The 18,141-nt window shown below is 42.7% G+C and overlaps 2 protein-coding genes and 1 pseudogene across 6 annotated transcripts; all 3 read left to right on the top strand.

The window, feature by feature from the left end:
- The first annotated feature begins 24 nt into the window (after positions 1-24).
- LOC118402100 (THAP domain-containing protein 2-like) lies at positions 25-3,962 on the top strand. Of its 2 annotated transcripts, none has more exons than XM_035800005.2 (4): positions 25-459; positions 684-837; positions 1,048-1,220; positions 1,449-3,962. In XM_035800005.2, the coding sequence occupies exons 1-4, from the start codon at positions 310-312 to the stop codon at positions 1,824-1,826; spliced, it is 855 nt and encodes a 284-aa protein (XP_035655898.1). In that variant the 5' UTR covers positions 25-309; the 3' UTR covers positions 1,827-3,962. The 2 variants fall into 2 exon arrangements, with proteins under 2 accessions (XP_035655898.1, XP_035655896.1); XM_035800003.2 differs by having other exon boundaries at positions 28-459; positions 1,045-1,220.
- A 1,455-nt stretch (positions 3,963-5,417) lies between these two features.
- Positions 5,418-8,577, top strand: LOC118402097 (selenoprotein Pb-like; annotated as a pseudogene). 2 transcript variants are annotated; one of them, XR_008077419.1, is made up of 5 exons: positions 5,418-5,523; positions 5,688-5,930; positions 6,257-6,469; positions 7,309-7,420; positions 7,714-8,577. The product of XR_008077419.1 is annotated as a selenoprotein Pb-like, transcript variant X1 (transcript). The 2 variants fall into 2 exon arrangements; XR_008077420.1 differs by having other exon boundaries at positions 5,462-5,533.
- A 2,226-nt stretch (positions 8,578-10,803) lies between these two features.
- Positions 10,804-17,886, top strand: elovl8a (ELOVL fatty acid elongase 8a). 2 transcript variants are annotated; one of them, XM_052476955.1, is made up of 8 exons: positions 10,804-12,786; positions 13,496-13,555; positions 13,687-13,874; positions 14,069-14,149; positions 14,264-14,320; positions 14,514-14,628; positions 15,341-15,468; positions 17,588-17,886. In XM_052476955.1, the coding sequence occupies exons 1-8, from the start codon at positions 12,726-12,728 to the stop codon at positions 17,753-17,755; spliced, it is 858 nt and encodes a 285-aa protein (XP_052332915.1). In that variant the 5' UTR covers positions 10,804-12,725; the 3' UTR covers positions 17,756-17,886. The 2 variants fall into 2 exon arrangements, with proteins under 2 accessions (XP_052332915.1, XP_035655164.1); XM_035799271.2 differs by having other exon boundaries at positions 11,745-12,786; positions 13,489-13,555; positions 17,588-17,885.
- Positions 17,887-18,141: the final 255 nt, after the last annotated feature.

Here is an 18,141-nt window from a genome sequence, read left to right as displayed (position 1 = left end):
TCAAACAACCGTTGAGGGCAGGTGCGCCATTTTGGCTCAAACAAAGTCGGAAATTATTTACTTTGCAATTTCATATTATTTGGCATGCTAACATCGCTTAATACTTTTGTGATGATAAAATATCTTATGTGAGCTCATGGTTCAACCATGTTCTATTTAGTTTTGTTTCCTATGAGAACACGTGTAAAGTTCTGGTAGTCTTCGCTAGCTACAAGCTAGCTCTGTTTGATTGGAATGCAAGTAACTGGGGCTATAGTTCGCTTGCTAGTTAGCTGCATGCAGCAGTTTTGACTTGTTAGCGCGATAGGTATGGGTGGGTGTTCCGCTCCAAATTGCTCAAACTCAACAACCATTGGGAAGCAACTATTTCGTTTTCCAAAAGAGCCTATACGCAAGAATAAATGGCTTGTAAACTGCCGGCGTAATTTTGTACCAACTCCACATTCCAGACTGTGCCAGGCAAGTTTATGGGTGACTAATGTTAACCTTTACTGGCTAGCTAACGTTAGCTAGTTTGGTCCACCAGTCAACAATTCCCAACTCCAAATTAGAACAAAACACGTTGACATGTTTGTCTACACTTTGAATATTATAACTTATTTGACTTAATGCAATATATAATGCACCAAGAGAAAATACATCGATATTTAGCCAGCTAATCCTACAGCTATGTCTTCTTGCAGGACCATTTTGAGCTGAGTCAGTTTGAAGAAATAGCCAGGTCGCCAGCAGGGGGAAAGAAGCTGAAACCAAACGCTATCCCCACTCTTTTCAGTGTGAAAAATCCACCTTATCCCATCACCCCACAGATAGTGCTACCTTTCAAACCAGAGCCAGGTAACTACTTTTTTCTTTATTTCTCAAAATCAGAACATCTGTCAAAATAGATATTGACACATTATCAGATTGTTGAATACTGGTAGGCCTAATGCAAATGTTGGTCCAGTTGTGCTAACAACTTTTTTTTAAACTGTTAGTTCCTGATTGTAACAGTGGATCAAGTGAGTGATTCAGCTGTGTTGTTAATGTTCTCTGTATACCTAGTAGAGAGAGATCTGAATGTGGGGGATCATGGCTATGCACGGCGGCAACCAACTCTGGGCATGGAGGAAGATGCTGATGAACTACACAAGGCAGAGGAACGTCCCTGCACCCATTGTCAACCTTACAAAACCCTGCTGGAACAAGAAATGCAACACACTGCCAGACTTCAGAAAGAGGTTTGTTGGTAGCTCCCTTTTCCCAACTAATTTCAAACGATTGCCTCATATTTCCTAAAAACACATTTCTCTAGTCAAATCTTTTCAGTGTAAATTATGTTATGTGAAATTATACAATGGACCCTTTACACTTTCAGTCATTAGAATTTTCTCACAGAAGAAAAACATAGCATTTTGTGAGAATCTTGGAAAAGATAACACCTCCTCAACATGTTAACTTGTGTGCAGGCTGAGGAAATGAAGAAGAGGATGTTCAAACTGGACAGAATAGAGAGGGGCCTCCAGACATTTCTGTATGAAGACCAGATCCGTGCCCTGACCCTGACCAAGCGTTCCCGGAGAGCTGTGTGGTCCCACGAGACAGTGCTGAAGGCTCGTAAAATCCGATGTGCAGTCGGTGCCAAGGGTTATGAATTCCTTCGGGAGTTAGGCTACCCTTTGCCCTCTTATAGAACTTTATGCAACCGCCTGGAGGAAAAAATCATGGTGACGACAGCCATGGGCTGTGATGAGCTTGCAGAGCTTGGTCTAGGAATCATATCTACATGTGACAGTCCAGAGGGAGATGGGGACAATGAGGAGGCTTTCATTGGAGTGATGTCATGACTCATGAATGAGAGATTTTTGATCAATTTGTTTGACTTTGTGTTTCATTTTGAAGAATGCAAGGCAGAATGACAGGACAATATAACAGAGACTGACGACAGCTAGTAGCCCTATGCGGTGAAGAACATGTGGAACCATATGTACAGTGGGAGATGTTAGTGTTAAAGCGTTTTTGCTTCTGGACTTGGTTTCACAAAAGTTTTTTTTTTTTTTAGAATGGTTTACTCATGCTAAAGAATTTGGTGTTTTATTTTGGGAATGAAACATAAGCTCCTTCAAAACAATAAAGAGCAGCAGTCATCTGCCTTAAAGCGGCAATCGGCAGTAGAAACAATAACAAAGCGTCCTCCCCGCCCCTGGCTCAGTAAAAAGCTGAGCGATGGGGCTGGAGAAATTTAATCACTCAAATTCATAGACCTATAGATGCAAGGATTGACCATCCATGATATCAAAATTATAGTTTTAACAATGTTTTGAGGCTATATAGTGTTTGTTACATTTTCTTTGTCTACAAATATTGGAGTAAAACAAGCTTATATTTGGAGTTCTAATGGGGTTTGACAGTTGAACTAAGTTCATGAGACATAAGTGATTCTTGAAGAATATAAATGAGTACACATCATTAATTTCTAAGTCCAAAAATGGATGTAGCAACTGCTGATTGCTCCTTTAAGCTTTGAAGCTGCAATTTCAAATCACCTTTGTGCTCGAAGTGAGGTCATAATTCAGAAGCTACGCTAAATAATATGTTGTGCACCTTTTTTCTTCAGAATGTTTGACAAATGCAAAGGAAGAGCAGAATTTTTACCCCTGTTTGCAGAGTTTTTAGTCACTCTTTATTGTCACTTATGTTAAGTGGACAAATAGGAGGATTCGTTTGTATTTTCTAATGGGAATCTGTTTAGCTGCATTTGGAAACTGCAATGCAGTATGCAGCCTTTGGAGAACTGTGGTAGCTGCATTGTATACTGACTGGTCCCCCTGATCTTAGGCTGAATAACCTGAGGCTTCTTTTGTTACAATCACTAATGGGATATTAGCCAGCAAGCAGAATCTCTGGGTGGGAGGAGGGTTGTAGAAAACACTAAAGAGGCAGGAGAGTATGCAGTACCCTGATCAAAACAATGGTACTGTAAAATAATAAAGAGATCTATCTAGTAGGGCTGGGAATTGCCAGGGACCTCATGATACAATATTATCACAGTACTTTGGTGCCGATTCGATGTTTGGTATTTTATTAGAATCCCTTTAGCTGTTGCAGCAGATACTCTTCCTGTGGTCAACACAAAACATGAAATGTGAAATAATACAGAACATTAATAGACACAAAAAAAATGCATACGTAGCCTACATATCAATACATACACACAAACCCTCTAGGTCAAACAGGGTAGAGGCGCTGCTTTATCTGGGTTTTTCTTTTAGATTTGCTGTTCATTTGAGCAATATTTTACATTTAAGTCATTTAGCAGACGCTCTTATCCAGAGCGACTTACAAATTGGTGCATATGAGATGGAACGGAGCTCCATGCAATAATGGCTCTATATAATACTGAAACGCTTTCTTGAATTCATTCAAGATTTGGGCACTGAAAAGACCCCTGGTGGCAATGTTTCTTATAAAAAGAAGTGATGCATTCAGTCTCCAACTCTTGGTCAAGTGTTCCAAACATATCACTCATATGTCTTCTGCAAAGGGACAAGAAAGAGACTTGAGAAAACAAGTTTTGATCAGTCATGGAAATAAAAGTGCTGAAAACAAATTGGCTCCCTATTTAAAAAGAAGATGGAGAACAAGCTATGAATAAGAAATACTAGAGTTTTGGTGCAGGTACAGTCAACCAGCGCAAATATAGTATTGCAATATTGTCTAAATGATACATCGTCAAAAAAATATACCAATATGTAACTCGATTTTTTTTTTATCACTACTATCAAGTAGGCTGCCTATGTTTGTGGCTTTTGTTTTTTGTGATGTTGAAGTGTTCACTTTTATCAACAGTGTGAAACATTGTTTTGCAAAGGAGACCATACCTTACTCAGTACTATAACTATACTGAACAAAAATATAAATGCAACATGTAAAGTGTTGGTCCCATGTTTCATGAACTGAAATTAAAGATCCCAGAAATGTTCCATATGCACAAAAAGCTTCTTCCTCTCAAATTTTGTGCACAAATTTGTTTATATCTGTGTTATTGAGCATTTCTCCTTTGCCCAGATAATCCATCCACCTGACATGTGTGACATCAAGAAGCTGATTAAACAGCATGTTCATTACACAGGTGCACCTTGTGCTGGGGACATTAAAAGGCCACTCTAAAATGTGCAGTTTTGTCACACAACACAACGCCACATGTCTCAAGTTTTGAGGGAGCATCCAATTGGCATGATGACTGCAGGAATGTCCACCAGAGCTGCTGCCAGAGAATTGAATGTTCATTTCTCTACCATAAGCTGCCTCCAACGTCGTTTTAGAGAATTTGGCAGTACGTCCACCCGGCCTCACAACCGCATATCACATGTAACCCTCCAGCCCAGGATGCCACATCCGGCTTCTTCACCTGCGGGATCTTCTGAGACCAGCCACCCGGACAGCTGATGAAACTAAGTAGTTCTGTCTGTAATGAAGACCTTTTGTGGGGTAAAACTCCTTCTTATTGGTTGGTTCCTAAGTGGGTGGGCCAATGCCCTCCCAGGCCCACCCATGGCTGAGCCCCTGTCCAGTTATGTGAAATCCATAGATTAGGGCCTAATGAATTTATTTAAATTGACTGATTTCCTTGTATGAACTGTAAATCAGTAACTGCATGTTGCATTGATATTTTTGTTCAGTATAGATACTATGAAACTGATTCATGAAACAGGAACTATTCTGTTGACATATTTATCATATTTGGATTAGTATTAATATAGCGCTCTTCTGGAATGTTTTGACCTTTGAAAAGCCATGCCCATCACCCTGTAGATGTACTTTTAGCTTGTACTGTACTTTGACCTAATCATTCAGGGTAGAAAGAGCGTTGCTATGGTCAAAATCAATTGCAGTGTTTTTCCAAAATTCTGAGAGCCAAAAGAAGTGCAGAAAAGACACTTCTGATTTTTGTTACTCCAAATATGAAAAGACCTTTGGTGCTGAAGTTATTTGGAGTTCTCAGAATCAGACGTGCTACTTGTAGACGTGTTTGTATGTTACACATTTATTCTACTCCCACACAGTTGGACCCCTGACCCACTTCTTGGTAAACCTTGCTGAATTGTGATCAATGATTCCGCATTGTGGATAATGTTGTTTTTGAAGATTTACACAACCCTTTTTGTTCTATAGTTTCCCTGTTTTGGCATTATTTGTCAGCCATCACACACAGTATATGAGCATGGAATCAGCATGGAATGAGCATGGAATTCAGTGCCTTGGATCTGGTGTCTATAGCATTCATTAGAATACAATACCATTTGACAAATTTTCCTGACCATTAATTACATTATCCAAAAATGTAGCCTCATAGAGAAGAAAACATATCTGGAATTGACAGGTTAGTGTTGGGTTTCACAACCCTCTTACCCTAAAGTAAACACTGGCTTACTTTGTTTGTTTTGGGGGCAGTGCTTACCTGAGATAAGGGCTTAAAAACAGCAATGTAACATTGTATTGCTTAGTTGTGTGAAGCAGAAGATAGGCTCAACGAGGACAGAGGTCAGTCCAGGTATCATGTCATTCAGTAGTCCATATTTTGCATACTGTATGTAGCAGAGACTATGGCTATGTTCCTTGCTAGTGATACATACGGAGAGTTGTAATGACCATCACAACTGAAAATGAACTTCTGACATCGGCCTCTCTCTTGGAACTCTTTTTAGGTGAGGTTTGGAGGACATGATGCAGGGTCTCTTGACTCTGTGGCTGTGTGCTGCTCTGCCAGGACTCCTATGCGCATCGCCTCTGCTAGTAGAAGGGGACAATGATGCCTCCAAGATCTGCAAGCCTGCACCGCACTGGGAGATCAAGGGCCATGGGGCCCCCATGAAGGAGCTGCTGGGAAATGTAGTTGTTCTGGCTCTGCTGAAAGCAAGCTGACACTTCTGCCGCACACAGGCCTCCAAGTAAGAGAGAAGTCTTCAGAATCTGTCTTGCATAACATTACTGTAAACCTACTGCAACATACTGTTATTATACCCCTGTGCAAAGATTTGGTATAGAAATCAGTAAGATGTAATAATAATGTATTTACAAACAAATGTATGTAAAGTTGTTGATGTAATGCTGCTGGTGATCCATTTCAGATTTATTGGGAGCAGCCTTCCCAAACAGTAGAGAGAAATGATCTGAATTATGAAAGAATGGGAAATGAGTAAATAACGCCATCTAGTGGCAATCAAGTGGCACCTCGTCATGACTGATCTGCCATTGTCCTGTTGCTGCTGAGTAGACTAGGAAGCCTGCGTGACAAGCTGCTCCGCAGCAACCTGACAGACGTGTCGTTCCTCATCGTGAACGAGAGGGAGGCCCAGTCCAGAGCCATGTACTGGGAGCTGAAGAGGAGGGCCCCCCCGGGCATCCCTGTCTACCAACAGGCCCCGCTACAGGACGACGTCTGGGAGGCCTTGGATGGAGACAAGGACGACTTCCTGGTATATGACAGGTAATAATGGAAGGTAACACTCCCGCTATTACCTCGCTTTCCAACCAAGGTGCAAGAATTGAGGCGCAAAAACCCCGATGGACCATGATAATGGTGAAATGCCTTGGTTTTACTTAAAGGTCCAATGTAGCAGTTTTTTTCTCAATATCAAATGATTTCTGGGTAACAATTAAGTAGACCTACCTCATGGTGATTGTTTTCCATTAAAATGTTAACTTGAAAAAATAGCTTCTTAGCAAAGATACATTTCTCCAGGAAGAATTTTGCTAGGACTGTCTGGGAGTGGCCTTGAGTGGGGAGGGGAAAACTGAAAACAAACTGTTACTGGCAGAGGTTTGTAACTCTCTATCTTATTGGTCTATTAACTAATTTACAGACCAAAACACCATCCCACCAAAACATACTGACATTTCAGTCTGTCTTTTTAAACAGCTCTTACACTAACAGGGCATTATCATCATTTTCACAATTTCACTATTTTGGGTCTTAAACAATAAATAAGTCATTTTTTTCAACTTCCACTGTCCTCCAAGAGTAACTGAATTAATTCTTCACTTCAATATGACTGGTAAGAGCCATCAAAGAGGGCCAAAATACTGTCATGTTGTTTCTCAAAATGATACATCTCTCATGAATAAGGAATGGGCTTGTATTGATGGAAGGAAACCCGTCAGCCCTAATCTAAAGCTTACCACTGCTCTTTGACTTTAATGGTATGAAGTATCTATCAGGTTGTATTGAGACATTTTCTGTCTACAGAGATCATTAGAACTGGTGTGACACCTCATTCGTGTGGCCATGTAATGTATCTCTCTCCTATCCCCTCCACTCTCTGACAGATGTGGGAGACTGACGTTCCACATAGTCCTACCCTACAGCTTCCTCCACTACCCCTACATAGAGGCAGCGGTCAGAGCCACCTACCACAAGGACATCTGTGGCAACTGCACCGTAAGTGAAAGCACAATTATTAAGGGAACTGTAGACATTTTATTTTCAGTTTGGCTCCTCAAATGAAAACACTACTGTCTGCAGAAGTGCTCCATAGAAATACAATTACTAGAACAGGAAAAAACCCACAGACTCTTCTCTTTCTAGTAATTCTCTCTCTATGATTTGGCCTTGTAGCGTAATAAAGGTTCTGATTAGTAAACCAAATAATAGAGATCTCTCTGCGGATCTCCTAGGTGTATTTTTAGCTTGTACCTATTTTGTTAACTTTAGTTTGTTCTACTCTTTTACAGGTGGACTCCAACACAACCTCCTCAGCTGGGTGGAACAGCACTCAGAGAAACGAGACACTGAGCAGTTCAGAGATGCGTGTTAACGAGACAGACACTACAGTGAGGTCTATTGATGTCGATACCGTGAGCCACCCAGTTCCAAGTGATGGACCCCAGATGTCGTCTGAGGGGGTGGTAACATGTCACACATACATCAAACAGGATCATCAGTACCCCCACCACCACCAGCAGCAGCAGCATCAGCACCACCACAATCATGGGCCAGATGCAGATAAAAAAGACTCCGATTAACATTGTCTGCATCGTTTCTTAGACGAGTAATTGTTAATTCGCATGGTGGTGGTGGTAGCTTGTGTTAGTGACTTGACAGTCCGATAAATAGTTTTGTATGAATTAAATTTGGTTTTGTCTGCGCCTGTCAATTGTGTCTGATAAGGCAAACCTGTACAGTAAACTGGAATTATTTAGGCCCTTGAAATACAGTATGTCTTCCCTACATGTAGTCTGGTGACAGGTCCTGCTCTCCTCTGCAGTTTATGAAGTCTGCAGGTCAAACCCTACGGAGGTGTCTGTAGATAGATGCTGTGCTAAGGAAAGTTGGATTGACAATCACCGAACCCATGCAGGGCAGTGTGCTGGACTTCAGGGTATACTTGTCAACGTCTTGACTATATTTCCTATTCATTTTGCAACTTTCATTTCATGTATGTTTTCATGGAAAACAAGGACATTTCTAAGGGACCCCAAACTTTTGAACGGTAGTGTATATATATATACATGATATATACGTTCCGGACTCCGACATAAGATTTATGTTCCAGGTTTCTGGTTGTTCACAATTAAAAGTATGATTATGTTGTTGTATGAATGTAATCAAAATCATTTCAAAATGTGGTGTTTATGTTCATAAAGGGTGGGGCAGGGTAATTTTATTTTGCTTGTCTGGAGCAGTGTTGGGGAAAGTACCCAATTGTCATACTTGAGTAACAGTAAAGATACCTTAACAGAAAATAACTCAAGTAAAAGTCACCCAATAAAAGTCTAAACGTATTTGGTTTAAAAAGAAAACTTAAGTATCAAAAGTAAATGTAATTGCTAAAGTATACTTAAGTACCAAAAGTAAAAGTATAAATCATTTCAAATTCCTTGTATTAAGCAAACCAGGCAGCACCATTTTCAAATGTTTTAAAGTTATGTATAGCCAGGGGCACGCTCCAACTCAGACATAATTTACAAACAAACATGTGTTTAGTGGGTCCGCCAGATCAGAGGCAGTAGGGATGACCAGGAATGTTCTCTTTAGAAGTGTGTGAATTAGACAATTGTCCTGTCCTGCTAAGCATTCAAAATGTGTACTTTTGGGTGTCAGGGAAAATGTATGGAGTAGAAAGTACATAATTTTATTTAGGAATGTGGTGAAGTAAAAGTAAAAGTTGTTTTAAATATAAATAGTAAAGTAAAGTACAGATACAGTACCAAAAAAAAATGACTTAAGTAGTACTTTCAAGTATTTTTACTTAAGTACTTTACACCACTGGTCTGGAGTTACTGACAGTGGATACAGGGAGGAAACTGAATATGAATACATCAGCAAAACTTAAAAAGTAGAACAAATAACTGGTACATAAAGTGATCTAAGACAAGCACCCAGGGCAGACAGTGGGGAGGGGGCAGACAGGAGTAGGGAATTCGTAATGCAGTTTGGATCTAGTTGTCACGGTCGTCATATGGAGGAGACCAAGGCGCAGCGTGGTAAGCGTACACACTTCTTTATTAAAGAAAAAACACTGAACAAACTATACAAAACAACAAAATTAACCGTGAAGCTAATATGAAAAGTGCAGAACAGGCAACTTAACATAGAATAAGAATCCACAAACTAAGGAATATGGCTGCCTAAATATGGTCCCTAATCAGAGACAACGATAAACAGCTGCCTCTGATTGGGAATCAATTCAGGCCACCATAGACCTACATAAACATACACTTACAAAACCCCCTAGGCAACACAAAAACTAACAAACCACCCTCGTCACACCCTGACCTAACCAAAATAATAAAGAAAACAAAATAACTAAAGATCAAACCTAACCTTGTCTGGGTGGGCATCTCACCTCGGTGGCGGCTCTGTTTCTGGATGCCGCTCCCCTTCTTTATACTGATCCCTCCGCCTTTGTAGCACTGACCCGTAGATCATTGCTTGAGGCTCTGGACTGCGGATCATCGCCGGAGACCCCGGGATGGGGACCGTCGCTGGAGACCCCGGGATGGGGACCGTCGCTGGAGACCCCGGGATGGGGACCGTCGCTGGAGACCCCGGGATGGGGACCGTCGCTGGAGACCCCGGGATGGGGACCGTCGCTGGAGACCCCGGGATGGGGACCGTCGCCGGAGACCCCGGGATGGGGACCGTCGCCGGAGACCCCGGGATGGGGACCGTCGCCGGAGACCCCGGGATGGGGACCGTCGCCGGAGACCCCGGGATGGGGATCGTCGCCGGAGGCCCCGGGATGGAGCCCGTCGTTGGAGGTTCCGGACTGTGGCCCGTCGTTGGAGGTTCCGGACTGGGTACTGTCGCCGGACGCTCTGGACTGGGTACTGTCGCCGGACGCTCTGGACTGGGTACTGTCGCCGGACGCTCTGGACTGGGTACTGTCGCCGGACGCTCTGGACTGGGTACTGTCGCCGGACGCTCTGGACTGGGTACTGTCGCCGGACGCTCTGGACTGGGTACTGTCGCCGGACGCTCTGGACTGGGTACTGTCGCCGGACGCTCTGGACTGGGTACTGTCGCCGGACGCTCTGGACTGGGTACTGTCGCCGGACGCTCTGGACTGGGTACTGTCGCCGGACGCTCTGGACTGGGTACTGTCGCCGGACGCTCTGGACTGGGTACTGTCGCCGGACGCTCTGGACTGGGTACTGTCGCCGGACGCTCTGGACTGGGTACTGTCGCCGGACGCTCTGGACTGGGTACTGTCGCCGGACGCTCTGGACTGGGTACTGTCGCCGGATGCTCTGGACTGCCGAGGTGCACTATAGGCCTGGTGCGTGGTGCCGGCACTGGTGGTACCGGGCTGGGGACACACACCTCAGGGCGAGTGCGAGGAGCAGGAACAGGGCGTACTGGACCCTGGAGGCGCACTGGAGGCCTGGTGCGTGGTGCCGGCACTGGTGGTACTGGGCTGGTGACACGCAACTCAGGGCGATTGCAGGGAGCAGGCACAGGATGTACTGGACTATGAAGGCGCACTGGAGGTCTGGAGTGTAGAGCTGACACAACCAGTCCTGGCTGGATGTTTATTTTCGGGCGCTGGCACAGGACGCACTCGGCTGTGCAGACTCACCGGAGACACAGTGCGCAGAGCCGGCCCACGGGGGTATACTGGAGACCAGGAGCACTGTGTCGGCACTTTCCTTCTTGGCTGGATGCCCATTCTAGCCCGGCCAATGTGAAGAGCTGGAATAGAGCGCGCCGGGCTATGAATGCGAACTGGAGACACCATGCGCATCTCTGCATAACACAAGGAGTTGGCTCAGGTCTCCAACCTGACTTAGGCAATCTCCTCGTGTGCCCCCCCCAAAAAATTATTGGGGCTGCCTCTCAGGCTTCCGTGCTAGCCGTGTACCCTCATATCGTTGCCGTTCCTCCATTCTCCGGTATTTCTCCTCGCAGTATCACCGTTCCGCTTTCGCTTCCTCTATCTCCTCCTTAGGACGGCGATACTCCCCCGGATGCGTCCAGGGTCCTGCTCCATCTAGTATCTCCTCCCATGTCCATTACCCCAATAAACTCTGCTCCTCCTTTTCACGCTGCTTGGTCCTTATTTGGTGGGTTCTTCTGTCATGGTCGTCATATGGAGGAGACCAAGGCGCAGCGTGGTAAGCGTACATACTTCTTTATTAAAGAAAAAACACTGAACAAACTATACAAAACAACAAAATGAACCGTGAAGCTAATATGAGAAGTGCAGAACAGGCAACTAAACATAGAATAAGAACCCACAAACTACCCAAGGAATATGGCTACCTAAATATGGTCCCCAATCAGAGACAACGATAAACAGCTGCCTCTGATTGGGAATCAATTCAGGCCACCAAAGACATACATAAACCTTACAAAAACCTCTAGACATACAAAATCCCCTAGACAATACAAAAACTAACAAACCACCCTCGTCACACCCTGACCTAACCAAAATAATAAAGAAAACAGAGATAACTAAGGTCAGGGCATGACACTAGTCTGACTCTGAGCTGATGAACAACTCTGTTGCTCTATCACTGATGTGCCAGAGAAGCGGTTGGTGAGCTGAATTAGTTGAATGAGTCCTACCTTGCTCCTACTGACCTGTGAGCCATACATTGTTAATGAGCAGTAGGGCTACATCTCAGTGTCATTAAGTGTTTGACTTGGACTGAAAAGGGTGCCAGTACTGGTGTTACTGACCTGTGAGCCATACATTTAACAATGTAGGGCTACATCTCTGTGTCATTAAGTGTTTGACTTGGACTGAAATAGGTGCCAGTACTGGTGTTGGGTGCCGGTACTGTTTATATTTAGGTGCAGGAGCTCCACAATACTTTTGAGCTAATATTCTATGAAGAACTGGAGCTCAAGCATTAGAACATTTGTGGTGCCGGAGTACTGGTGAGCTCCTGTCTAAATCAAGCACTGAGCGTCAATATTGTTTCACCTTTATGTAAACTCATAGGCTATTTCCTAACGAATAATAGGTCAATGTTACTGTTTGTGGTTGGACCTAGGCCTATATCTATTCACTATTCTTTGAAACCATACATTTATTCAAGTTAAATAGCTTCTCACAAGTGGGCAAGGCATGAAATAGATAGCCTAGGGCTCGGCTATAGGCTAAAATACCATGCACAGCAGGTGGATTACCTCATTGCCGCGGGGGGTGATGGTAAACGACAATTCAGCTCCCTCATATCGCCATCAACACTCAGAGAGAATGCTTCGTTGGATGGCGGACAAATTCAACCATGGTTAGATGGTTTGCGACCATCAGATCTGCAATTTGTGCATTCCGGTCGATGAGTGCAGCCTACGAAGTAAGTTCTGTTAATCTCGCACCTGAATATAGACAATTACAGCCTATTATAAATTACTTTCGTATGACAAAATCAGTTAGGCCTAGCCTAAATAGTTATTTTGTCATTTCTAAAATGAATGTCCCTCTAGTCTAGACTGTAGTGGTATAACCAAGGGAAATAACTTAATCATTTGATCATCACCATTATCATCATCTGCACTATTCATGCCGACACCTTGTAATTTCATAAAGAGCTATACACACTTCTGTGAGAGAGAGAAAAATCATAAAAGTGTAACTCTTGTAGGCGACAGAGTTAAAATACAGAAGAGGTTATCCGAGATTCAATATGCTGTGCCGTTGTGTAAGGGATTTCCTAAATCCTCCTGAAGCAGGAAGCTAAACCTGCTTTAGCTTATCCAGCTGGCCGACTGATTTGAGTAGCCTATCAACAAAACATCTCAGATACAGTATTTCTGTGCGTGTTTTGCAATTGCAATTGTGACCCTTTTCATAATTGACCAATCTGACGTTAGGTGGCAGTACTGTCGCTTTCATAGACATCCTTCTGAAATCTGCTGTATGAGTTATAAAATGTCAACTTCTAGGAGCAAATAATTCACACCAACTATTTGGATGGCTTCATCAGAGTGAATATTTACTTCATATAATGTAAAGTGATAAAATGCATTTAACTCATCATATAATGCATTTTTTGCAGCGTTTAGGGATGGCCACAACATGGCAGAAAATCCTACTGTTCTACCAAGGGGTGCTAGATAATGGAGGTAACTGTGCCCAGCTTCTAAAACCAGACCGTGCTGACTGAAGTTACCAGTAGAAGACCAACATACGCAAATCATTGCTTCACCTATCCATTTTCTTATCCTATAGTAATGCTGTCTCTGTGTGCTTTCAGACAAAAGAACTGACAGCTGGTTGCTGGTGTACTCACCTGTGCCAATCACTTGCATCTTCCTGTCCTACCTGCTCCTCATATGGGTGGGCCCCAAGCTGATGGCTCAGAGACAGCCAGTCAACCTCAAGCCTGTGCTCATCATGTACAACTTTGCTATGGTCTGCCTGTCTGCCTATATGTTCTATGAGGTATGGAAACACTGGAAAGCATGGATAGCTTGTAGCTATTTTACTCATATCGGATGTGCTGTGGATCTATTGTACACATTACAGTACCTATCCATGTCCTTGTTATATAGTGTATGTCTAAATAAGTGATGATGAGTAGCTATTTCTCTACCTGTAAGCATATAGTATTTTAATGCATTTTACTCTCTCCTCAGTTCACAGCGTCATCCTGGTTGGCAAACTATAGTATATTATGTCAGCCTGTGGACTACAACACCAGCCCACTGGCAATGCGGGTAACTCATATCCACTGCAATGCTTTGCAATTGCCTTAATGTACATATACTGTGTGTAAATGATTTCTAATCTTAACCTACTGCTGAAATGTATCTTCTATGTGTTCTGAACAGATGGCCAAGGTCTGCTGGTGGTTCTACTTCTCCAAAGTCATCGAGCTCAGTGATACTGTAAGTACACTTCAGGGATTCTACTATCCCAGGTTGAAGCAAAAACGGTTTGCTCTTATTACATCTCTTCTATCAAGGCATCTTTAATGCGCTGTCTTCTGTCCATGTGACTGTAGATAATTGTGTTTCTTGTCATATTCTTGTATATCTGTCAGGTTTGATAAATAAATGAAATATGACACGTCTCTTCCAGCTTTTCTTCATCCTGAGGAAGAAGAACAGTCAGCTGACGTTCCTGCATGTCTACCACCACGGCACCATGATCTTCAACTGGTGGGCTGGGGTCAAATACGTGGCAGGAGGCCAGTGTAAGGGTTGTCACATTACTACAGCCGAGACGGTGATTCATTTACCCGGTGCTAGACCCAGACAATTATTTCCTATATGTAACAGTATGGCACTGCACAATCTATTTCTTGTGTCTGCTTCCTGCTCAGTCTTGGTTGAAATAATGATTGGGCTATGCATACAGAACTTGTTCTGTAGGAGACATACAGTGCACACACCCACACATTGAAATGCACCTGACATTTCAATGACTCTGGAACACATGCCGTGATACCTACAGTGTCCTGGGAACTGTTCCACGCCCCTGCTATTTGAAAAAGACATTTGCAGTGGTCAAAGGAGTGATCAAAATAGACCAGCTAGGAACAGAACGGCAGGACTAAGACAAGTTTTTGGCACTAAGATGCTGTATAATTTGTTTAAAACGGCGGTGAGTTTGCAGAAAACAGCTGGCGAAGCATCTTAGTGCAGCATTTGCCCTCCTTTAGGTTTAAAGATAGTCAACACAGCCTGGCTATTTATTTTCACATTGCATGTACTTAGATGGGCAGATGGTTAGTTACGCCTTGAGATAAAATAAAGGATGAATCAAAGCCTTGTCATTCAAATAAAGAACCCAGCTTTAGAAACAAATGATAAACAACTGACCTTGTAATAAATGAAGAACTGCTGTAAACGGATAACGGAATGAATCGCCCATTCTCTGTGTATTGTGTGTTCTCCTCCCTCCAGCCTTCCTTATAGGCCTTATCAACTCATTGGTGCACGTGGTGATGTATCTATACTATGGGCTGGCAGCGATGGGGCCTCACATGCAGCAGTATCTGTGGTGGAAGCGCTACCTCACTTCCCTGCAGCTGGTGAGTAGAGTGGCCTTGATGCAGAACCTCTGCTACAGTATGGCCTCCAAAATAGCACCCATACAGTACATTCACTAGAGTCGAGATAATACAAATGTACATGTACGTTATATCCTGTAGGGGATTTTACCCTAAGAACCTCAAAGTGCTTTAAAACCCCTTTAATGTTAAGTCCCCTATATTACCAGTTCTGGGCTGGTTCTGACTGACATGTTGGTATGCAAAGCACTATGTGAAATTCACAGGGTCCAGTGTCTTATATTGGCAGAAAGCCCCATCCCGTCTTGTCTCCACTACCACTCTGTCAGCAGGGCCTGACTTGAAGTATACGTTTTCATACCCCACATTAGCATAGGGAGTGAGTGACATGTCACATTTTGTGGCTTATCCAGACAAATAATAGATTTGCTCTCCCTCTGAGCAACTGAGACAACATATTAAAGGTGAGAGTTGAGCGATTTCAGGTATCGTGGTTTTATCTCACTGTGATATTCTGAGCCGGATTTAGAACTCTCAACATGAAAACATTGTAAATGATTTCATAGAATTGAAACACGACCACTTTCTTTTGGTCACTGAGGGACAACATCACTTTGTGTGTAAAGCTGAAGTTGTAACGAGTCTGCAGCAATTCGAATGGCGTTGCTCAGAGGAGGCTTGGCAGAAAATGCTCTGTCTTCAGTTACTGTACATGAAATGGGGTCACATTTGTACTGTCACTAAATATGATCATATTTATTTTACAGTTAAAATAAATATTAAATCTCATAGTAAGTTGTTTCTAATTGTTTCTTATTTATTTATTTAGAAAGCATTTCAGTCATTTCAAGAGCTATTCCACTTGTTGAATATACAGTACCAGTTTGGACAAATGAAAATATATTTTCGATTTTCGATTCTTCAAAGTAGCCACCCTTTGCCTTGATGACAGCTTTATACACTCTTGGCATTCTCTCAACCAGCTTCACCAGGAATTATTTTCCAACAGTCTTGAAGGAGTTCCCACATATGCTGAGCACTTGTTGGCTGCTTGATGGTTTGTGCGACTGACCTTCATGTCTTAAAGTAAAATGGACTGTCGTTTCTCTTTGCTTATTTCATCTGTTCTTGCCATAATATGGACTTGATATTTTACCAAATAGGGCTATCTTCTGTATACCACCCCTACCTTGTTACAACACAAATGATTGGGTCAAACGCTTAAAGAAGGAAAGAAATTCCACAAATTAACTTTTAACAAGGCACACCTTTTAATTGAAATGCATTCCAGGTGACTACCTCATGAAGCTGGCTGAGAGAATGCCAAAAGTGTGCAAAGCTGTCATCAAGGCAAAGGGTGGTTACTTTGAAGATCTCAAATATAAAAATATATTTTCATGTCTTTAACACTTTCTTGATTACTGCATGATTCCATATGTGTTATTTCATAGTTTTGATGTCTTCACTACTTTATGTATAAAATAAGAAAAATAAGAAAAACACTGGAATGAGTAGGTGTGTCTAAACTTTTGACTGGTACTTTATATATTTTTAATATTTACTTGAGCTTGTGTCCTCAAAAGAAAGTACACTTCAGCAATGTATAACTATGTTTAACCAGACTTTCCTAGAACTATGCAGCAATTAACTAGTTATTGTTTATGGCCATCTCATAAAAAATAATTACTTTTGGGTATGTCTATTTCGGCAGAAATCTACATTTTGCATTATCAGCTGGAATCCTTAATTGAAACAATAACAAAGCTGTCTTCCCACCTGTGTTTTGGTGAAAAGTTGAGGGATGGGCCTGGAGAACAGGAACCACTCTCATATTCAAAGCAAGAGCTATGTATGCAAAGACTGACTATCCATGATATCAAAAACATAGTTTTAGCCATGTTTTGAGATCATCACTGACCTTATTAACCCTGAAGCCTTACTGTAAGACCCCCGCTAATAACGGTTGTGTGAAGACAATAGGATCATACTGCATGTACTGTATGAAGCTGCATCGGTGCTGAATACGTGAAATGTTTTTATGGGCTCTACAACTATGTACTTTCAATGTTGTCACACTAGAAGCCCACAACTGAGCTTTCTTCTTATTGTCACTGGTTATGTTGATCCTCTGTGACCCCAGCTCCAGTTCTTCATAGTGACCATCCACACCAGCTACAACCTGTTCACTGACTGCGACTTCCCAGACTCCATGAATGCTGTGGTGTTTGCCTACTCCCTCAGCCTCATCGTACTCTTCAGAAACTTCTACTATCAGAGCTACCTCACCAAGAAGAGCAAACAGACATGAGACACGGATGTAGAGGCAATTATTACTTTTATTAAATTGATCATGTATGTTTTTTAAATATTTATTGACCCTTCACGTTTAAGTAAAGCAGGTCTCTATCCACTGGACATAAGCTTCTGTTTGTTTCTGTTCCAGCCTCCCCTCCAACCATTAGGGTAACACACACACACACACACACACACACACACACACACACACACACACACACACACACACACACACACACACACACACACACACACACACACACACACACACACACTCAGAGAGAGCTAGCCCTCTCCCATTCCCTCCCATCCCCCCTTAGGTCATTAGGGATGAAGTCCCAGACACGCTCTGGCGACTCTGCCAAATTGAAATAAACCTGAGCAGGCCTCCTACTCTTC

This window comes from Oncorhynchus keta, chromosome 23 (genome assembly GCF_023373465.1).
Source record: "Oncorhynchus keta strain PuntledgeMale-10-30-2019 chromosome 23, Oket_V2, whole genome shotgun sequence".
Classification (NCBI taxonomy): Eukaryota; Metazoa; Chordata; class Actinopteri; order Salmoniformes; family Salmonidae; genus Oncorhynchus; species Oncorhynchus keta.
Note: the sequence above shows the minus strand (reverse complement) of the source record. Positions and strands in the feature narration are given on the sequence as shown.